The following is a 22,749-nucleotide window of genomic DNA, read 5'->3' as shown; positions in this document are numbered from 1 at the left end:
GCTGTGGATTCATTTATTTTTCCACCATCATGCACACAGCAGGGTTAAAACCACCTGGAGTGTGTTCTGCTGATGTCTTTGATATGTGGACACACACACACACACCATGTATACATCACTTCAGGGGACATTACATTGACTTACATGCATTTCCTGAAGACTTATCCTAACCTTAACCATAAACAACACATGCCTAACCCTTACCAAGTCTTCCCCCTAAAATTAATTAATTTAAAATGTATGTCCCCATAAGGGAGGCGAGTCCCCACACGTAACTGTGTAAATATATGTAGGTCCCCACAAGGGTAGTAATGCTAGGCCTCACACATACATATACACACACACCATGTATACATCACTTCAGGGGACATTACATTGACATACATGCATTTCCTGAAGACTTATCCTAACCTTAACCATAACCAACACATGCCTAACCCTTACCAAGTCTTCACCCTAAAATGTATTAATTTAAAATGTATGTCCCCATAAGGGAGGCGAGTCCCCACATGTAACTCTGTAAATAGATGTAGGTCCCCACAAGGGTAGTAATGCTAGGACACACATATACACACACACTGCTCTTATTAAATGCACGGTCATTTTTTCCATCTGTGCATTGAAGGATGCTCATATTTACATATATATTTAACTATCATACATACAGAAGACCTTCATGTTCTGTTTGAATGTTTTTATTATCAATTAATATGCAGATTATTTTTCTAGATTCATTGAATAATAATCTTGGTCTGTAAAATCTCACAAAAAGTCAAATATGATAAATTGAAATGCTTTTGTCAGTCCATATTTTTAATATTCAGTGTATAGTAATATAAACGGAGAATGCAGGACATATCCATATTGGAGAGGCAGAAAACATCATTTTTTTGACAATTTTTGCATTATATACAACATGTTTTGTCAGTTTAAACCCACTTTATTATGATATTAAAGGAAGAAAAGCAAGATTTTTTTTATTTAAATGCTTAACAGCATTGTCTGACATCTTTGCATTTAAATGTCCTTTTTTCAAGAGTCAAAATATTTAGTGTTTTCTGCAGCTCTTATTGTGAAATGACCCTTCTTTCAAGTCCCAGCTGATTTCTTTAAATGTCTTGTCAGCCTACAACACAATAATAATCAGTTTTTAATTATACATTAAATGGAGAAAAGCAAGAAGTCTCCATATTGGAAAGACTGAACAAATCATTCATTAAAATATTTTGCGTTAAAAACTACTTAAATTAAATGTTTATCAAAAAATATTGCCAATTATTTTTGTATGCTCTTATTGTGAAAGAACCTTACTTTTAAGAGCAATTAGGGAGATACACTAGCTTATAAAACACACTCATAATAAACCCTAATGTAATACCAAAGCTGCATGTAAACAATCAAACCTCTGTGGTCTAATAATATAATTACATTATCTTAATTTAACTCTTTATTAGCTCAAAGTGAACCAATGTGTCTTTTTCAGCAGACCAAAGTCGAAGGAGGTTTATTTAAAACCCCAAATACTCAGTTTATTATGATATAAAACAGAGAAAAGCAGGAAGTATCCATATTTTAAAGGCAAAACACTTAAATAAATAATCGACAGAATACAGGCTATGTATTTTCTTGGGCTCTCTCTTTCTACTCCGAAGCAATGGCGCCCTCTTGTGGTCACTACAGCACATTACATCAGAAAATGCATTGTAACTACGGCAGACGGCGGTTAAACACTTTTAGAGTCCTTAAACAAACTTGATCAAATGTATATTTATACAAACTTTACTGCATGACGGGGAACTTATTCAATATGTCTGTAGTATCTCTTTTCGGCATATTCTCACTGAAAATCCTATACAATCAAAGCGTGAACTATCTTGACGTAGTCCAATATCTTTGATCAAACGCGTGACGTATTACGTTTCAGAAAGTGTGGGCTCTAAAAAAAATCATGGGTTCAGTCAGTTTGGAAACAATTTCAATTGAGAAGAAAAGTATAATAGAGAAACTTTAATATAATATTAGGTTTCATTACCAGTTAAAAAAACACCCAAATCATTTTGTTTTGGGATGATTTTTCGATGAGGTAGGATGTGAACATTCTTGATCGAGTTAAACATCTTTGTCGTAACGCACAACATATTACGGTACTGGAAGTGTAGGCATCATCTTGACGTAGTCCAATATCTTTGACTAAACGCATCACGTTTAAAAGAAGTATGGGACCTGATAAAAACAACAAAATGGCTCAGTCAGTGACACTGAGACACTGAAAATCAAATATATATTATATTTCAAGTGTCAAGACACGTGAAACCCAAAACAATTTAGTTTCGGGTACTACAACAAAGCGCTAATGTTAGACTGTGAACTATCTTGGCTGAGTTTGTTGTAACCCTTGATGTATTACGTTTTTAGACGTGTTGGACCTAATAAAAAGAAACACCTTTCAGTGAGAAACAATTGCAATACAAATAATATATATTTTATTTCAACTTTCATTCCATATTCAATAAACCAATATTTGCTCTCCGAGGTTCAACAAAGCGTTTCCGGTAGGATGTTAACTATCTTAATTCAGTCGAACATCTTTGTCGTAAAGCATGACGCGCTACTTTTCCATAAGTGTGGGCTGTAATACAAATAATAATACTCTGGGCCAGTCAGTGAGAAACGAATAGCAATAAGAGCCAGTTGAAGAAAAATGTTTGATTTTATTTCAAGTTTCGTGACAGTTTCAGAAACCTGAGCTAATTTAGCGTCAGGCGGTAAAACACATCGTTTCCGGTAGGATGTTAACTATCTTGATTCAGTCGAACATCTTTGTCGTAAAGCATGACGCGCTACTTTTCCATAAGTGTGGGCTGTAATACAAATAATAATACTACTTTTGGCCAGTCAGTGAGAAACGAATAGCAATAAGAGCCAGTTGAAGAAAAACATGTTGTTTTATTTCAAGTTTCGTGACAGTTTCAGAAACCTGAGGTAATTTAGCATCAGGCGGTAAAACACATCATTTCTGGTAGGATGTGAACTATCTTGGTTGAGTTGAATATCTTTGTTGTAACCCGTGACGTTTCCTGAAGTAACAAACGGGGCCAATTCAATTGTCTAAATCATTGGTATCGCAGTTATTTTTTCGATAACAAAACAGTTTAGTACAATTTGACGGATCATTTTTTATTAACTTTAAATATAATATTCATTTAAAATTAAAGAAGCCTTTTGTCACTGCAAACCGTGTATGATTAAAGAGAGAACTATCTTGACGTAGTCCAATATCTTTGACTAAACACATTACGTTTCAGGAAGTGTGGGCTCTCATCAAAAGAAACACACTGGGCCAGTCAGTGAGGAAACTATTGCAATAAGGATCCTTTAATGCAGAACATTACATTCCATGACATTTTCAGGAACCTTGGGAGTCTATTCTTCTGAGTTTAGTGAAGCTGCATCAAAACAACGCAATCTAACTGCACAAAAGTGTTGAATTAGACACATTGGATAGTACCAGCTGCAAAAACCAGCGCTGTTTTTTTGTAGTGTTTTTCTCTTTGCACTGCACCTTAACACATATTTGGGATTTAATCTCTTGATGTTTTAGCTCCAGGCTGCTTTCCAATTATCTGCCTTGCTTGTGATGTCGTGGCAGTAAAACATCCTCTTTGTCTTTGCATGTGATTATGCACGATAAACACGGATATCCTCTTCTTGCTCCATTCAAAAACAATACGAGTGTCAATTAAACCGGGTGGCGTCACTTCACACCTTCTGGGAGTCATCTGAAGATGGAGGATGAGATGTTTGATCAGATTGTGGCCGTGTTTCACAGCCTGGTAACTTGGGTGGCTGCTGGTGCCATGGTTTTCGGGGGATTGGTGCCCTACATCCCGCAATACAGAGACATCCGCCGGACCCAAAACGCTGAGGGCTTCTCTACATATGTGTGCCTGGTCCTTCTGGTGGCTAACATCCTCAGGATACTCTTCAGGTAATGCACAATTCCCCCCTTTCCCTTGTCTGCTGTGTGGTCACCAAACTCCATTGGAAAATCTGCATATTTAACATTTATTTGCTCATAAGTTCAAAAATATACTTAATATAACACAAGTTGGGATGTTTCAAGAGTCAGTTGGATATGTTCTATAATTCGGCTCAAAATAGATGGTCTTACAAGCTTTGTTTACATTGCACAGCTGCTGTTCAATTGGATGCAAACCTGCATTAAAAAATCTGCATATTTAATACTTGTTTGCCGATTAATCTAACTGTATACTTAATAGATCAACATTTTGGTTTTAGTAGGGGTCACTGGGATAGTTAGTGTTATTCGGCTTGAAAAAGATGGTCCTTAAAGCCTCTTTTCCATTGAGCAGCAGCTGTTGAATTGGATGCAAACATCCTTTTGAAAATCTCCTAAGCTTCCATGTGCTGTAACATACTAAAGAGGCAGAGACACATGACCAACAGATTAACAACTCACAGATGTCATCAGTTATGTAACAGCTGCAAATCTTCATCCAAAAATCTGCTATTTTAACACTTTTTTTGCTTATAAATCCAATTATACGGAACATATAACAAACGTTGGGATGTTTTAGGAATCTGTGGAATATTCTCTATAGTTCGGCTTAAAATGAATCTTCTCATAAGCTTTCATTGAATTACAGCAAATTCTGAAATGGACACAATTATGTAAAACAGATTATCCACTAGCCCAAGGCAGTACTAAAATAACCGAATACCAGCAGATGGTGCATTGAAAGCATGTCAAATGAAATTATGCCTTCTAATTATTTATAAAATGTCTTAAATTGATTGTATTCACTAAGTTATTGGGATTACTTACAGGTGGGCAAAGACAATATGGCTATTTTAGGACAGGAAGTTGACAAAAAGTCCAGTGGTACCTTTCTTGGAGGTGTTAAATAACGTTATAAAAGCTGCCACATGTTGCATTGTAAATTAACGTGTGATTTTGTCTTCCTCCATCAGATTTGGCCGTTACTTCGAGACGCTGCTGCTGTGGCAGAGCATCATCATGATCTTCACCATGCTCATCATGCTGAACCTTTGCACAAACGTCCGCACGGCCACTGAACTCAGCACCAAGAGACGCTCCTTCATAGGTCAGAAACCTCTCTGCACACCAGATAAAACCCAGTTATCTCAGTTCACTGTGTGAGGAAGTGTGTGTGTGCTTTAAAGTGACTCTTTGAATGTTAAAGGCATGAAAGAGTGTGTGTGTGAGCGAGGGATGAAAGAAATACGGGATAAAATGCAGCAAAGGTCACTTTTTTACGAAAGAAACCCCAACAGCGGCTGGATTACTGCATATTATCCTGCTTATTACAGTACATGGCTACTTTCCAAATAAATCAATAATTAGACACACAATATTGATTAAAACATAGGCTAGTGTTATTGCGATTTTCCTTCGCTGTCCAAGTCTGTTATTGTTGTTGAATATTCGTCGCGCGTGTTTCTATCATGTGTAACCCCCTGATCCCACCGGAAGCGTCTGCGCTGCAGCTGCGCCGCGCTGCGACCTCCTCCTGCGTCATAACCAACCCGGTATCACGGCAAGACGTGAACATGTGACGATTTACCATGCTGGGAGACGTGAAGATGTCACGATTTCGTCCCTTCAAACGTGACAGCTACACGGTATTGTTAACCAGTGGAGAAATAACCGGAAATACCAAGCAAATGCTACCCCGACGTAATGATTTATTTTTTAATAGTCACACTCGATTACGCCGATGTTCTTGTTTCCCCAGCTGGTCGACTCCTCTTTGAGCAGAAACAAAGGCTACATTCATGTATTAAATCGATGTTAATCCGTGCGTGTGGATGTGGAATTAACGGACGTGACGTTGTGCGATTGCGTTGCCAAGCAACAGCTTCGGTTCATGTTAATTTACAAACTCTTCAACTACAACCGTAGTTATATTTAAAAACATGTTAGAAGGCCTCACGAAATACTTTAATGCACATTCAAATGTAAATGTGAAGGAATGTGTGTATAACAAAATACATCGGTCATAAACGAAACCGGAAACAGACGTAGGCAAGATCCTCAGCTCGATGATTGGATGGTTATCCGCAATGCATGCTGGGATTTGGTGTTTATGTGATGTGAAATCTGAAAACTTTAAAAAAAATACAATAATACTTTATTCCGAGTGTGCTTGCTTTACTCTTTGAAAGTCATCACATAACGGCATTGTAATACACGGTTCGGCTGCATTAAATATTACATATCTGCCGTAGTTCTCTATTTATAGAGCCGTGCTGAGAAGACTTCTGGACAAACATGAGAACTGCCGCCAAAACTGAAGATGTGACGTGGATCATAAATATATAAGCAATTAAACAACATCTTACATTTCTTTTCACACAATACGTCTCCTTGCAGTATCAACACTAATTCGGCTGACTTTTATATTTGATCCAATTAGTAGATAGGCTGTATTTAAACCATAAAGGTGCAGAGCTGATAGAAAGGGACACCTGGTGGTCAAAGCACGTTATTGAATTTTATTATTTTATTATTAGATATTAATAGGATCCCTATAAAGTATATTCATTACTCGTTATTCTCTACTAATAGTTCATTAAAGACTGTATATAATGACTATTTTGAACATCCCTTTCAAGATGTCAAGATTTTCTAAGCTAAGGTTTATTGACATATCATATTGTACAACACAACTACTGTGTAGTTATGCAATGAATGAAAAACTTGGGTCGCAGGTTCCTCAACAGTGCATTACAATACATCTATCAATATGTGTGTATACTCCACCATTAAACTGTCATTCTGCACATTTCTTATACTATCTACATACATCTTATAAGAGTATAATACATATGTATAATATCAGTTTAATAATAAACAAATAATAAACAAATAAGTGCTTAAACATAGTTAACATTGCAGGAAAGCAATATATTAGACGTTAAGTACTTTGTCAGGCTTAATATTTATCTGTAGATACAAATGTCACTGTGTGTGCTGTGTGCTGTGTGCTGTGTGCTCTGCATGTGTGACCATTAAAGAATCAGAATACCTTTATTAGTTCCACAGAGGGGAAATGTGCAGCGTTACAGCAGGAAAGAGCCACAGACAGCTTAGTGTTGCATATCTTACATGCGTTAAAAAAGTACTAAGTTAGAATATAATAAACAATATGCTAAAAAAGTACTAAGTTATAATATAATAAACAATATGCTAAAAAAAAGATAAAAAATTACATAATTTTCAAAAATACAGATCAAAAACAAAACGGCATATATATTGATTTAGTGGCCAGGTATAAATTACAGTTATTAATGGCATATATATATTGCACATATTGCACAAAGTTGGTTTGTATTTAGCAGCAAGGGGTGTTATAGTCTGTGTTGTGTGTGTAGGAGGGTCTACAAGGGGCAGTGCTGGTTGTAAAGTCTGACCGCTGCAGGAAGGAAGGACCTGCGGTTTCAAGAGGGTTTCATCCCTCCATATTCTTCTTAAAGCTTTTTTCTTATTCAAAAGAAGACCTTAACCTAAAGTACTCTTTAATGTTTAAATTAAGCCTTATTAGTTTGTCTGTTTTGCACATCCTCCTATTAATATCTAATAATAAAATAATACAATTCAATAACGTGCTTTGACCACCAGGTGTCCCTTTCTATCAGCTCTGCACCTTTATGGTTTAAATACAGCCTATCTACTAATTGGATCAAATATAAAAGTCAGCCGAATTAGTGTTGATACTGCAAGGAGACGCATTGTGTGAAAAGAAATGTAAGATGTTGTTTAATTGCTTATATATTTATGATCCACGTCACATCTTCAGTTTTGGCGGCAGTTCTCCTGTTTGTCCAGAAGTCTTCTCAGCACGGCTCTATAAATAAAGAACTACGGCAGATATGTCATATTTAATGCAGCCGAACCGTGTATTACAAAGCCGTTATGTGATGACTTTCAAAGAGAAAAGCAAGCACACTCGGAATAAAGAATTATTGTATTTTTAAAAAACTTTTTCAGAGTTCACATCACATAAACACCAAATCCCAGCATGCATTGCGGATAACCATCCAATCATCGAGCTGAGGATCTTGCCTACGTCTGTTTCCGGTTTCGTTTAATGACCGATGTATTTTGTTATACACACATTCCTTCACATTTACATTTTAATTTGCATTAAAGTATTTTGTGAGGCCTTCTAACATGTTTTTAAATATAACTACGGTTGTAGTTGAATAGTTTGTAAATTAACATGAACCGAAGCTGTTGCTTGGCAACTCAATCGCACAACGTCACGTCCGTTAATTCCACATCCACACGCACGGATTAACATCGATTTAATACATTAATGTAGCCTTTGTTTCTGCTCAAAGAGGAGTCGACCAGCTGGGGCAACAAGAACATCGGCGTAATCGAGTGTGACTATTAAAAAATAAATCATTACGTCGGGGTAGCATTTGCTTGGTATTTCCGGTTATTTCTCCACTGGTTAACATGGGTTAACAATACCGTGTAGCTGTCACGTTTGAAGGGACGAAATCGTGACATCTTCACGTCTCCCAGCATGGTAAATCGTCACATGTTCACGTCTTGCCGTGATATCTGGTTGGTCATAACCCACCAGGCGTGTTTCAAAACGTTGCGGAAGCGGAGCGTCGTGTGTGCAGCCTCGCAGTTGTTGGATGAACGTTCCACTTCCTGCCTGCGCCGCGTCAAAAATAGGATTCATCCTATATTTTAGAAATTCCTTGCGGCGAGGAGCTTCTGGGACGCTTCGAGCCGCGGCGCAGCGGTTCTGGTGGAATAGCACCCATTGACTAGAGTGGCCGCGATCGCTAAAAACGCCGCAGCGCAACGCAGCGCAGCGCAGCGCAGACGCTCCTGGTGGGATTAGGGGGTAAGGTTACTGTTTGAACGGCGGATAAAGCAGTTGCGTCATGGCAACTAGACAACAACTAAGCTAAGCTACTACTTACAGCATTCAGGTGACTTTTCATAGTTGTTGTGCCACCGTGGTAGGCCAGTTTCATATTGCACACTGCCTTTGTCTTATCGTCGTTTAAAATGGTCCCACGCAGCTGAAGTGTTCGGCATTTTGTTTTCAGGTGTGTGAAGCGTGACGTTCACGTTCGTGGCGCCTTGAGTGAAAGCGATGTCAGGCGCCCAAGCTGAGATTGTATATATTTCCGCATTTTAACAGTGCAATTAAAACGTATAAATATAATATAAGAATGTGGCAATTCACCTTTATTGATAAAAATAACGAAATTGAAAACCGAATAGTAGGCCAACGACCGGATATTCGGATATTCGGGTACAGCCCTACTGACGTCCAGCTCTCTGTCTTTTAACCTCTATTTATTTTACAGTGTGTGTGTGAGCATGGTGTTAACAGAACTCTACTCCACTCCCATTGTGAGGGAACAGAAAGCCACTCCTTAAGACATTTCTGCGTAACCTGTCTCAGCGACGTGTTTGTGAAAACTAACTCACAAATAGGCTTTCTAAAGGAAAACACTGTAAAACTGAGAAGTGTTTTTTACTTGCTCTTAAAGTTACTTTTTTGAAAGTGGAGAGGTTGCACAGAAGGAACAACTCCAACATGATTTAACAACTCATTTTTAAACTTGATACATAATCACTTCTTCTTCTGCTGTTCCCTTAAGTGTTTACTTCCTGTCTGGCTTCTTATGCTGTTCCCTTTAGTGTTTACTTCCTGTCTGTCTTCTTCTTCTGTTCCCTTTAGTGTTTACTTCCTGTCTGTGTTCTTCTGCTGTTCCCTTTAGCATTTACTTCCTGCCTGTCTTCTTCTGCTGCTCCCTTTAGTGTTCACTTCCTATCTGTCTTCTTCTTCTGCTGTTCCCTTTAGTATTTACTTCCTGTCTTCTTCTGCTGTTCCCTTTAGTGTTTACTTCCTGTCTGTTTTCTTATGTTGTTCCCTTAAGTGTTTACTTCCTTTCTGTCTTCTTCTGCTGTTCTCTTAAGTGTTCACTTCCTGTCTGTCTTCTTCTGTTGTTCCCTTTAGTGTTTACTTCCTGTCTTCTTCTGCTGTTCCCTTTAGTGTTCACTTCCTATCTGTCTTCTTCTGCTGTTCCCTTTAGTGTTTACTTCCTCTCTGTCTGTCTTCTTCTGTTGTTCGCTTTAGTGTTTACTTCCTCTCTGTCTGTCTTCTTCTGCTGCTGTTCCCTTTAGTGTTTACTTCCTCTCTGTCTGTCTTCTTCTGCTGTTCCCTTTAGTGTTTACTTCCTGTCTGTCTTCTTCTGTTGTTCCCTTTAGTGTTTACTTCCTGTCTGTCTTCTTCTGCTGTTCCCTTTAGTGTTTACTTCCTGTCTTCTTCTGCTGTTCCCTTTAGTGTTTACTTCCTGTCTTCTTCTGCTGTTCCCTTTAGTGTTTACTTCCTCTCTGTCTGTCTTCTTCTGCTGTTCCCTTTAGTGTTTACTTCCTGTCTGTCTTCTTCTGCTGTTCCCTTTAGTGTTTACTTCCTGTCTGTCTTCTTCTGTTGTTCCCTTTAGTGTTCACTTCCTGTCTGTCTTCTTCTGCTGTTCCCTTTAGTGTTTGCTTCTTGTCTGTCTTCTTCTGCTGTTCCCTTTCGTGTTTACTTCCTGTCTTCTTCTTCTGTTCCCTTTAGTGTTCACTTCCTGTCTGTCTTCTTCTGCTGTTCTCTTTAGTGTTTGCTTCCTGTCTTCTTCTGCTGTTCCCTTTAGTGTTCACTTCCTATCTGTCTTCTTCGTCTGTTCCCTTTAGTGTTTACTTCCTGTCTGTCTTCTTCTGCTGTTCCCTTTAGTGTTAGCTTCCTGTCTGTCTTCTTCTGCTGTTCCCTTTAGTGTTTACTGTCTGTCTTCTTCTGCCGTTCCCTTTAGTGTTTACTGTCTGTCTTCTTCTGCTGTTCCCTTTAGTGTTTACTGTCTGTCTTCTTCCGCTGTTCCCTTTAGTGTTTACTTCCTTTCTGTCTTCTTCTGCTGTTCCCTTTAGTGTTTACTGTCTGTCTTCTTCTGCTGTTCCCTTTAGTGTTTACTTCCTGTCTTCTTCTGCTGTTCCCTTTAGTGTTCACTTCCTGTCTGTCTTCTTCTGCTGTTCCCTCTAGTGTTTACTTCCTGTCTGTCTTCTTCTGCTGTTCCCTCTAGTGTTTACTTCCTGCCTGTCTTCTTCTGCTTTTCCCTTTAGTGTTCACTTCCTATCTGTCTTCTTCTGTTCCCTTTAGTGTTTGCTTCCTGTCTGTCTTCTTCTGCTGTTCCCTTTAGTGTTCACTTCCTGTCTGTCTTCTTCTGCTGCTCCCTCTAGTGTTTACTTCCTATCTGTCTTCTTCGTCTGTTCCCTTTAGTGTTTGCTTCCTGTCTTCTTCTGCTGTTCCCTTTAGTGTTCACTTCCTATCTGTCTTCTTCTGCTGTTCTCTTTAGTGTTTGCTTCCTGTCTTCTTCTGCTGTTCCCTTTAGTGTTTGCTTCCTGTCTGTCTTCTTCTGCTGTTCCCTCTAGTGTTTACTTCCTGCCTGTCTTCTTCTACTTTTCCCTTTAGTGTTTACTTCCTATCTGTCTTCTTCTGTTCCCTTTAGTGTTTACTTCCTATCTGTCTTCTTCTTCTGCTGTTCCCTTTAGTGTTTGCTTCCTGTCTTCTTCTGCTGTTCCCTCTAGTGTTTACTTCCTGCCTGTCTTCTTCTGCTGTTCCCTCTAGTGTTTACTTCCTGTCTGTTTTTTATTAAACATGATAAATTATACCACCCCAAAACTACTTAGCTGGTCCTTAAAACTTAAAAAAATGATTCTTTTGGCGTTAGTTGAACTTACTGTCGAGCTTCTTAGTCGTTATTTAAATCTCTGGAAGCTAAATATTTGTCAAATCTCACGTACAGACTTAGACAAACATATTTATTTAGTACAGTTGCTCTTAAAAAAATCTCAGCATGATCATTTAAATAAATGTTTCAATGCTAATGTTGCAAAAATGATCGATCCCTCCTGTATCGCAATATTAGACAAAATAATCTGAATTTTTCTCCCAATTCACATCACGGGTCACCTCTGGCTGACAAAATGAAGACGGTTCTTCTTTCTCTTTCCCTCTTTCCCTCTTTCCCTCTTTTTGTTTTATTTCCTTTATTTGTTGTCTGTAGCTTCAGACAGCAAGGACGAGGAGATCAGAATCCCTAAGAGGCTTTTTGTGGGTATGTACAGATTTGACTGTGTCTGCCATGAAACATCAGCTGTAGTTCATCTCCCTCCATCTGTGTGTCCAACATTAGCATGATGAGCATTAGCATGATGAGCATTAGCATGATGAGCATTAGCATGATGAGCATTAGCATGATGAGCTTTAGCATGAGTGTGAAGTCAACTTGAAAAATCCTCACAGGAGATCAAGGGGTTAAAATGTCGGGCTGATTGACAGAGTGGCAGCTGTCTGAAATCAGTCTCTAATTGCTAATCAGCGTCGCTGCACCTTTAAAAGCAACGCACCTGAAAGAGGGCAGTAATCAAAGCTGGAGAGGGACAAACTAAAGAGCGTGCGTCCAGCAGCAGCAACGAACCAGCAGAATAAACGTCGAAGAAGCAGCACTGGTGCAGCCATAACAAGCTGGAGAAGCGGCCGGTTTTTTACTGTCAAGCCCTTGGGTATATTTGCAGTTTCCCCGCTTGAAAGGGATGGTACAGTCCATAGGAGGTTTTAACTGGGTTTCAAAAGAAACAAAGTTGTGGTCATTGTACGAGTGGGTTTTAGCCTAATGGTTGGGGTAAAGATGGGATCAACAAGTACTGCCAGTCATCCCATCTTTACCCCAACCATTAGGCTAAAACCCACAGCTCTCCCCAGATTCTCTCGCTACAAGCGTGATTTTCACAGGTGGAGAAGAGACTGGGAGTCGCTCCAAAAACAGGGAGAACCAACAGGCTCCAAAGAAGTGAAAAAGATACAGTTGCTAGACAGTCTCGATGACAGGATCAAGAAAGACTTTCACCTCACTACTTATAACACCGCAGATGACATTCTCCGTGTCTTGGAGAACCGCTATGGCAATCGAATGGCTAATGCCATTGAAATAGTGGAAGACCTTCAGAAGATGCCATCTGTCAGAAGTAGCCAACCAAGGAAAATTGTCGAGTTGATTCAAGCCGTGGAGAAAGCACTCTGGGACCTGAGTGACCTCGGAGACACAGGCGCCATAAAGAATCCTCTCGTAACAAAATCGATAGAGAGTAAACTCCCTGAGTCTCTCAAAAAAGAGTGGCTTGTATATGTAGCCGATCCAACAAATGGTGTGAGGCCAGATAAAAGGTTTGATTATCTCTTGGAGTTTCTCAAGCAGCAAGAGACTATCTATGAGGAGCTCGAGCAGCTACGAGATGAGGAGCCAAGTAAACCAAGTAAGCCGAGTTGGAAAGACACCAGAATTGAGCAGAAAAGTGCCAGAACCAAGTCTACAAAGTCAGCTGATGACCAAGGCTGTGTAGTCTGCGGCGATGTCAAACACAAGAGGAAGCTCTACTTCTGCAAGCAGTTCAGGGCTCTGAGTGCAGCAGAAAGGAAGGCTTCAGTAAAGAAGTTGGGTGCGTGAACAAGATGCCTTGAGGTTCACGACGACCAGTCATCCTGCAAACCTGGCTTTCTATGCAGAAATGAGGACTGCAGAGATGGAGAGGCTGAGCATCACTACTACCTCTGTCCCAAATCTGTGTCAAAGAGGTCTGGTGACAGATCTGAAAAGGATAAAGGCAAAAAGAAGTACACAGAGGGTCAAGAAGATTTCATCAAAAACTCCCACCAGACCTAGCAAAGCAGTGTAGGGAGGTTTTCTCAAATGTTGCCTCCAGAGTCTTCAAAACCTCAAATGACCAACAAGAGCTTCCAGTGATCATGATGCTACTCGTCGTCACAGCTAACGCCGGACAGAAAGTCGGAACACTCATCGACTTAGCATCTGACACAAATTACATCACTCACAGAGCGGCGAGCCACCTGGATCTCAAGAGTGAAGAGATCATGCTCGTTGTACATGGAGTTGGCGGAATGAAGATTCAAGTAAAGACAAAGCGCTATCTCCTCAAAATCCGTGTATCCACCCCCAAGGGCACACTGAGAGCACATCAATTGGTTTGCTATGGGCTTGACAACATTGCAGACGTCCACAAAAGTGTGACACCTCAGCAACTGCAGCCATTCTTCCCAGACGTACCTCTTGATGAGCTTGTGAGGCCCAAAGAAGTCGAGCTTCTCATTAGCCACAGAGAAGGCCAGTTAGCTCCTCAGAGGATCAGAGTCGTGGGAGACCTCGTACTGTGGGACGGACCACTCGGGAAAACAGTTGGAGGAACCCACCCCAGACTGTTTGAGGAGGTTGAAGTGTCAGCCCACATGTCAAAGATGCACTTTGCGAGATCAATGAGAGCAGCAGCTGTGAAATATGAAGAGCTCACTAACCCCATTCCAGAACAAAACCCCTCAAGCAAAGAAGCAGCTGAAATACAGGGATCAACTGTTTCGACCAGCAAAGAGAGTTTCCTGAAATGGTGGCAATGGGACAGCATTGGCGCAGCATGCAAGCCCAGATGTGGAGGCTGCCGGTGTGGAAACTGCCAGCCCGGTGGTAAAGAAATGACCCTTGCAGAGGAAAGGGAGCTTGAGGTGGTAAAGGATGGACTCACCTATGTCATGAGCGATGATCACAGCAGAGAACCACATTGGCATGCAAAGTATCCCTGGCTAGAGGATCCGGCCTCACTGCCGAACAACAGAGGTGCAGTTGAAGCAACATTCCTAAGAACAGAGAAGCAGCTAGCCAAAGCACCAGAGTGGAAGTCTGCCTACAAAGCTCAAGTGCATGACATGATCGACAGAGGAGCTGCAATCAAGTTGACTAAAGAGCAGATCATGACCTGGAAAGGACCAGTATGGTTCGTGAGTCACCTTATTGCACCAAACCCACACTCTACAACAACCCCAGTAAGGCTCGTCTGGAACAGCAGTCAAAAGTTCAGAGGCACCAGCATGAACGACTTGCTGATGAAAAGGGCCAGATGTCCTTAACCAGATACGTGCTGTCCTCCTGAGGTTCAGAGGGGGAACCAACGCTGCCTTAGGGGACATCAGGAAAATGTACAATTCTGTATGGTTGGAAGATAGAGAGATGCACCTCCACAGGTTCCTCTGGCGGGATTCTGAGGACAAAGAGTTGGAGGAGTACGCAATCACCAGAGGCAATATTGGTGACAAGCCTGCAGGATGCATCGCACAGCTCGCAATGCGAGAAACAGCCAACCTACCTCCTTTCGCCCACCTTGAAGAGGAGCGAGGGGTACTACAAAATGATAGCTACGTTGATGACATCCTCACGTCTCACAACGACTTCGAGAAGCTGAAAACCATCACAGCAAACGTGGAGCAAATCCTGAAAGCTGGAGGTTTCCTGTTGAAGCCTTGGGTCTTCTCAGGCCAAAGTGGGAGGAAGGGGAACAACAACAAACCAATGAAGACCAAAGTTAATAACATGGTCCTCCCGAATCAAATGAGGGATGAAGATAACAAAGCGCTTGGTCTAGGCTACCTTGTGGAAGAAGACAAGATCCATGTAATGGCATCCATTAACTTCTCAAAGAGAAAGAAGAAGATGCGACTTGGCCAAGACCTTCTACTAGACCAAGTAAGAGCGCAAACCCCAAACCCTTTGACAAGAAGGAACCTCCTGAGTCAAGTCTCAGGGTTGTATGATCCAGTTGGTCTGGTAACTCCTGCCAAGCAGAAGGGTGCCATCCTTGTGCGGAGAGCATTCCAGGAGGCAAAGAGCGACAACTGCCCTGTCAAAGACACCTGGGATACAGCATTGTCAGACAGCCTCAGAGAAGATGCAATCCGACTCTTCGAAGAGTATGTGCAACTCGGGCAGGTTACATTCACCAGGGCCATAACGCCTCCAAGCTTCATTGGAAAACCTTGGGCAATAACATTCTCCGATGGAAGCGAGCATGCTTACGGTGCTGTGATGTACCTCCGGTGGAACACCGACCAAGGCCCATTTGTCACTCTGGTGGAGTCCAAGGCGAAACTAACTCCTTTAGACCACAAAGGTGATGCTGTTAAGGCAGAGATATGCGGAGCAGTGTTTGCCTCACGTCTCAAAACATACTTCGAGCAGCACAGCAAGATCCAGGTTGGAAAGTGGTTCCATGTGATTGATAGCCAAACAGTCCTCGGTGCAATCCAGAGAGAGAGCTATGGTTATCAGACCTTCTTCGCAAACAGAATCGGAGAGATCCAGAACACAACAGCGATCCAAGATTGGTGGTGGGTTCCTGGTCCTCTTAATATTGCTGACATCATAACCAGAGGGGCCAGTCCTCAAGACCTGGATGAAAGTTCAGAATGGCAGAACGGACCAACGTTCTTGAAGTTTCCAGTGGATGACTGGCCAATGAAATCTGCCAAAGATTTGGTGACAGCTGCCAGAGACAGTGTCAACAGACTGCAAAAGAAAGCGTTTGTTGCAGCACTAACCAGAGCCAAGGCACAAGTGCCATCAGATCCAAACGATGCCAACACACAAAACCCATCAGAGCTAAAGCTAGATCAGCAACAAACCCAAACACACCCAAAAAGGCCACCAGCAGGATCAGCTGTCCTAAACCTTGTGAATGTCAAGCGGTTCAGCAACCTAAATCGACTCGTCAAGACAGTTGCTTGGATTTGGAGAGCAGCAAAGAAGTTCATTAGAGGGAAACGGCAAACTGCAAACAGTCCAAAGTGGGAGGCAGTGGCATCTTCGCAAGTCATCTCAGTGAAAGAGAGAGAAGATGCCCTAAGAGACATCTTTCTTGCGGCACAGCAAGGTGCATCCTTCCCAAGTACAACCACAGACAGGCTAGTGGTGTACAGAGACCAAGAGACTGGCTTGTTGGTCTGTGGGGGTCGCGTGCAGATCTTCAATGAAGATAAAGTTGCTGTCCCTATCTTGTCGTATGAAGCCTGGGTATCAACGCTGTTAGCACGAGAAGCCCATGAGGAGAACCACGATGGAGTGGCCGGAAACCTTGCTCAAGATGAGCAGAAGAGCATGGGTCGTGAAGGGTCGGAGGATTGCTCAGAAAGTGATCAAAAACTGCATGCTCTGCAGAAAAACTAAAGCAAAAAGATGCCAGCAAATAATGGGTGATCTACCTCCAGAGAGGGCAGAACCAGCTGCCCCCTTTGAATACACAACAGTAGACCTCTTCGGACCGTACCAAGTCAAGGATGATGTCAAGAAAAGAGTGTCACTGAAGGTTTGGGGAGTTGTGTTTTGTTGCATGGCTTCCAGAGCTATTCACACAGAGCTGGTGAACTCTCAATCCACTGAAAGTTTCCTGTTCGCCTACCAGAGGTTCACAGCACTACGAGGTCATCCAAAGAAGATCTGGTCAGATCCAGGTACTAACTTCGTAGGGGCTAAGCCAGTCCTAGAAGAACAGTACAGATTCCTTACCAATCTTGACAAAGCTACACTAGAAGAGAGAGCTGCCAAGAATGGAACAGAATGGACATGGAAAATTCATCCTGCCGATTCTCCACCCCGGAACGGTGCTGCAGAAGCTGCTGTGCGCATCATCAAGAGAGCACTGCAGAGTCTGGGAGGAGAGTCGGGGCTAAGTTGGAGTGAATTCCAAACAACTCTCTACATAGCAGCGAATCTTACGAATGAAAGACCAATTGACGCCAGAACACAGAGCCGAGAAGACAGCATTCAGTTCATCACTCCTAACTGTCTCCTGCTCGGACGAGCATTGCAGAGTGGAGATGTCAGAACATTGGACTTCAGTGACTATCCCTACAAAAGGCTTAAAGAAATGCAAGCGCAAGTGAACAAGTTCTGGAGGCACTGGAGTCAACTCGCTGGCCCTAATCTATTCGTAAGGAACAAGTGGCATACAGCCAAGAGAAATGTCGCAGTCGGAGACATCGTCTGGATTGCAGACCAAAACGCCCTGAGGGGTCAGTTCAGGATTGCAAGAGTGGTCAGTGTCAACTCAGACAGCAAAGGAATTGTGAGGGATGTCAACGTCAGAACATTCCCAAGCTACCCTGTTCCTGTCACAAGGCCTACCACAGCAAAAGCAAATCTCCAAAGATCGAAAAAAACTCAAAGAGGAGATCCCAGCGACAGTTCTTCACAGAGACGTCAGGCGACTGGTCGTCTTGCTTCCCGCTGAAGAGCAGAACAAAGCGTCTGACCCAAGTTTACCTTTGTAACATGCGACCTCCCAGGTGTCTCCACTGGAAAGTCGAGTGGGAGGTGTGAAGTCAACTTGAAAAATCCTCACAGGAGATCAAGGGGTTAAAAAGTCGGGCTGATTGACAGAGTGGCAGCTGTCTGAAATCAGTCTCTAATTGCTAATCAGCGTCGCTGCACCTTTTAAAAGCAACGCACCTTAAAGAAGGGAGTAATCAAAGCTGGAGAGGGACAAACTAAAGAGCGTGCGTCCAGCAGCAGCAACGAACCAGCAGAATAAACGTCGAAGAAGCAGCACTGGTGCAGCCATAAAAAGCTGGAGAAGCGGCCGGTTTTTTACTGTCAAGCCCTTGGGTATATTTGCAGTTTCCCCGCTTGAAAGGGATGGTACAGTCCATAGGAGGTTTTAACTGGGTTTCAAAAGAAACAAAGTTGTGGTCATTGTACGAGTGAAACCCAGTTAAAACCTCCTATGGACTGAACCATCTCTTTCAAGCGGGGAGACTGCAAATATACCCACGGGCTTGACAATGAGCTTCATGATGAGCACTAGCATGATGAGCACTAGCATGATGAGCACTAGCATGATGAGCGTTAGCATGATGAGCGTTAGCATGATGAGCACTAGCATGATGAGCGTTAGCATGATGAGCGTTAGCATGATGAGCGTTAGCATGATGAGCACTAGCATGATGAGCATTAGCATGATGAGCACTAGCATGACGAGCATTAGCATGAGGGCTTTATCATGATGAGCATTAGCATGATGAGCACTAGCATGATGAGCATTAGCATGATGAGCACTAGCATGATGAGCACTAGCATGATGAGCTTTAGCATGATGAGCACTAGCATGATGAGCACTAGCATGATGAGCTTTAGCATGATGAGCGTTAGCATGATGAGCGTTAGCATGATGAGCTTTAGCATGATGAGCGCTAGCATGATGAGCGTTAGCACGATGAGCCTTAGCACGATGAGCGTTAGCACGATGAGCGTTAGCACGATGAGCATTAGCACGATGAGCATTAGCACGATGAGCATTAGCACGATGAGCACTAGCAACATTAGCATGATGAGCACTAGCATGATGACTAACTCCATTAATTCACACGCATGTAGTCCCGCTGCTTCATCCATGTTTTCTGTCACAGAGAATATTTACGCTCCTTCCTTTTATGCTGCGATGATTTCAATGCATGTTACATTTCACACCATCAGTGCAAAAGTATAACAGCATTACAGGGCCATTGTGGATTTATTATTTTTTAGAGAGATGGGTAAAATGAAAAGACAAAAACTTGAGAATTTCAAAGATTATTCGATTTTATTTTTTTATTTCCAGGAAAGAAAATTGGAAAATGTTGAGAGATTAAGAGATTTCATTTATACATTTAAGAGGAATGTAATTCACGCCCAACATTTAGTTTTCCCCTCTATATTTGGCCACTTAATCAATACAACTTAATAATGGTGATACATTTGGTAATATTCAGAGATTAAAACTTAATGCAAAGAGAAAACTATTATTTTTACAATTTAGAGAATTTGTTTTCCCATTTTGTTAATTTTTCATATATAAGTCTATTAAATCTTTGATAAATGGTTAACAATTTGGTAACATTCACAGATAACCTTTAGATTATAAAAGTGGACATTTGAGAGAAAAACGTTCCCTTTTTTCCTATAATTGAACACATTTTCTAGTCATTTTCGATACTTTAATATCAACGTTTTCTTTGTAATATGTATAGTTTTTTTTACCCACAATGGCCATAATATAAGCATGGTATAACCTGAAAGATCAGCCTTCATTAAGAAAACATGTGTGGACTTCATATTTGCATGTGTTGCTTGTGCTTGAATCTATAATTGATATGAAATTCCAGCTATGGAACAAATCAGAAGCTCGTTATTCTGACTGCATGTAGACACGTTTCTAGTTCTCATGGATTTAACTTCAACTAACCTGTTTTTGAAGCATTTTAATGACATCTTCTAACGCTATGCTTTTAGTCTTTGCAGTGTGAAATGATGATTGATATCTCTAGAGAAGGGGTGTCAAACTCAAGGCCCGGGGGCCAAATCCGGCCCGCAACTTCATTTAATGCGGCCCCACAAGAGCTCTGAAAGAATATAATGTGTTTATTATACGGTTACATGCCGATTTAAAGAAGCACGTTGCCCATAAACTACATGTCCCACAATGCATCTCAAATATGATTTCACTTTTTTTACATTTTCAATTTTTTCCCAGAATTTGGCTTAAAAAAAGAAATAATTTTGTGACATTCTCACTGAAGAGACTTCCAATGATTTGCCCTAGACTTCTGCTTTCAGACGTAGTTAATTATGAAGTTATTACCCTATCAGATAATGATCCAATGCAGAGGCAATCATGTCATATAATACGTTTTATATTAAATATTTACATATGTATTTTCATATAGTCTTAAAGTTACAACCGGCCCTTTTGAGTGCAACCAAAACGCTGATGTGGCCCGTGATGAAATTGAGTTTGACACCCCTGCCTTAATGGCTGACTTGTGACAGTTCATGTTGTCTTCTAACCAGCTTTTTAAAATGTGAACGACACTAGGTTTCAACACAATGCCCCTTTATGTAATGGGTATGTCAGTAAATCTTGCTGGGTGTATCATGCGGAAACAGCTGCAGTTTAAACAGGAGAGAGGTTGTTTAATCCACCAATAATTTGATTGTTTTGTAAGAATTATTGAATTAAACGTATTTCATTCCTTGCATTATTAATATTTTTGAAGCTTTCGGGGATACATTTGAAATTATCTGCCCTGTTTTACAAATATTAGACATCACGATGATCGAAAAAAGAAACACTTAATCGAAAAAAACTTGACGCACGAATGCTGCTAATGGATATATCCCACAATGCAATGCACAAATGTAGGCACAACTGCAAAAACCCTGAAACATAGCGTTTTTTTGTTTAAGTGATGTTGTTACTCTAAATAACAACAGTTTAATCGATGCAGGTGTTTGGATAAAACTGGAAATTATGTTATTTCTTCCCTGACTCTGTAAACAATAAGTATGCACTATGGAAGTAGGACACAGTGTTGGTGAATAAAGGGCTGTAGTTCCTGGTATGGACACTAGATGACAGTATGAAACAGTAATTGTATGGTGTGAGGAAGTACACTCAGCAAGTCATAATGTATTACAAACTCTCCTCTTGGGACTCACTAATGCACTCTCGATTTCCTGGTATTGGATTCCTATTGTTCCCTTTTGTTGCATCATTTGCAGGAAAGTAGAATTTGTTTTTACCAACAATTCTGTGACTCACCCTGAGAGGAAAACAGGATATTAGCTTTTCTTTAGAGCACAGTTATGTCTGTTTTGCCTGGATGTTGACGCTGGTTTTGCGGCGCCTCTATGAATGGTCATTGATTATTAAACTCTGTCAAGTGTCAGTAGATAAACATTACGCCTTGTTCTGTGATCTCAGCTCTGCCAGGGCAGCACAATTACTCAAAACCTTATTGAAATGGAAATACAGACGAGTGCATTACTCAAATACACTACATACTGATATACACCTGAACATGAGCAGGAGAGGACTCTTTAAAGTAGAGACACTACATACTGATATACACCTGAACATCAGCAGGAGAGGACTCTTTAAAGTAGAGACACTACATACTGATATACACCTGAACATCAGCAGGAGAGGACTCTTTAAAGTAGAGACACTACATACTGATATACACCTGAACATCAGCAGGAGAGGACTCTTTAAAGTAGAGACACTACATACTGATATACACCTGGACATCTGCAGGAGAGGACTCTTTAAAGTAGAGACACTACATACTGATATACACCTGAACATCAGCAGGAGAGGACTCTTTAAAGTAGAGACACTACATACTGATATACACCTGAACATCAGCAGGAGAGGACTCTTTAAAGTAGAGACACTACTGATATACACCTGAACATCAGCAGGAGAGGACTCTTTAAAGTAGAGACACTACATACTGATATACACCTGAACATGAGCAGGAGAGGACTCTTTAAAGTAGAGACACTACATACTGATATACACCTGAACATCAGCAGGAGAGGACTCTTTAAAGTAGAGACACTACATACTGATATACACCTGAACATCAGCAGGAGAGGACTCTTTAAAGTAGAGACACTACATACTGATATACACCTGAACATCAGCAGGAGAGGACTCTTTAAAGTAGAGACACTACATACTGATATACACCTGAACATCAGCAGGAGAGGACTCTTTAAAGTAGAGGCACTACACACTGATATACACCTGATCATCAGCAGGAGAGGACTCTTTCAAGTAGAGACACTACATACTGATATACACCTGAACATCAGCAGGAGAGGACTCTTTAAAGTAGAGACACTACATACTGATATACACCTGAACATCAGCAGGAGAGGACTCTTTAAAGTAGAGACACTACATATTGATATACACCTGAACATCAGCAGGAGAGGACTCTTTAAAGTAGAGACACTACATACTGATATACACCTGAA

The 22,749-nt window shown here is 41.1% G+C and overlaps 1 protein-coding gene across 2 annotated transcripts in view; it reads left to right on the top strand.

Annotated features, from left to right (window-relative positions):
- Positions 1-3,270: 3,270 nt before the first annotated feature.
- Positions 3,271-22,749, top strand: part of LOC117558791 (solute carrier family 66 member 2) — a 53,391-nt gene continuing 33,912 nt past the window's right edge. The window contains exons 1-3 of one of the 2 annotated variants that reach the window (XM_034235182.1): positions 3,271-3,988; positions 4,993-5,126; positions 12,121-12,171. In XM_034235182.1, the coding sequence (XP_034091073.1) occupies positions 3,786-3,988; positions 4,993-5,126; positions 12,121-12,171 (388 nt within the window). In that variant the 5' untranslated portion in view covers positions 3,271-3,785. The remainder of the gene's footprint in view (positions 3,989-4,992; positions 5,127-12,120; positions 12,172-22,749) is intronic. The other variant, XM_034235183.1, reaches the window with a different exon arrangement.

The sequence above is a fragment of the Gymnodraco acuticeps genome, unplaced genomic scaffold (assembly GCF_902827175.1).
Source record: "Gymnodraco acuticeps unplaced genomic scaffold, fGymAcu1.1, whole genome shotgun sequence".
In the NCBI taxonomy this organism is placed as follows: Eukaryota; Metazoa; Chordata; class Actinopteri; order Perciformes; family Bathydraconidae; genus Gymnodraco; species Gymnodraco acuticeps.
The sequence above is the reverse complement of the archived record's forward strand: the minus strand, read 5'-3'. Positions and strand labels throughout refer to the sequence as shown.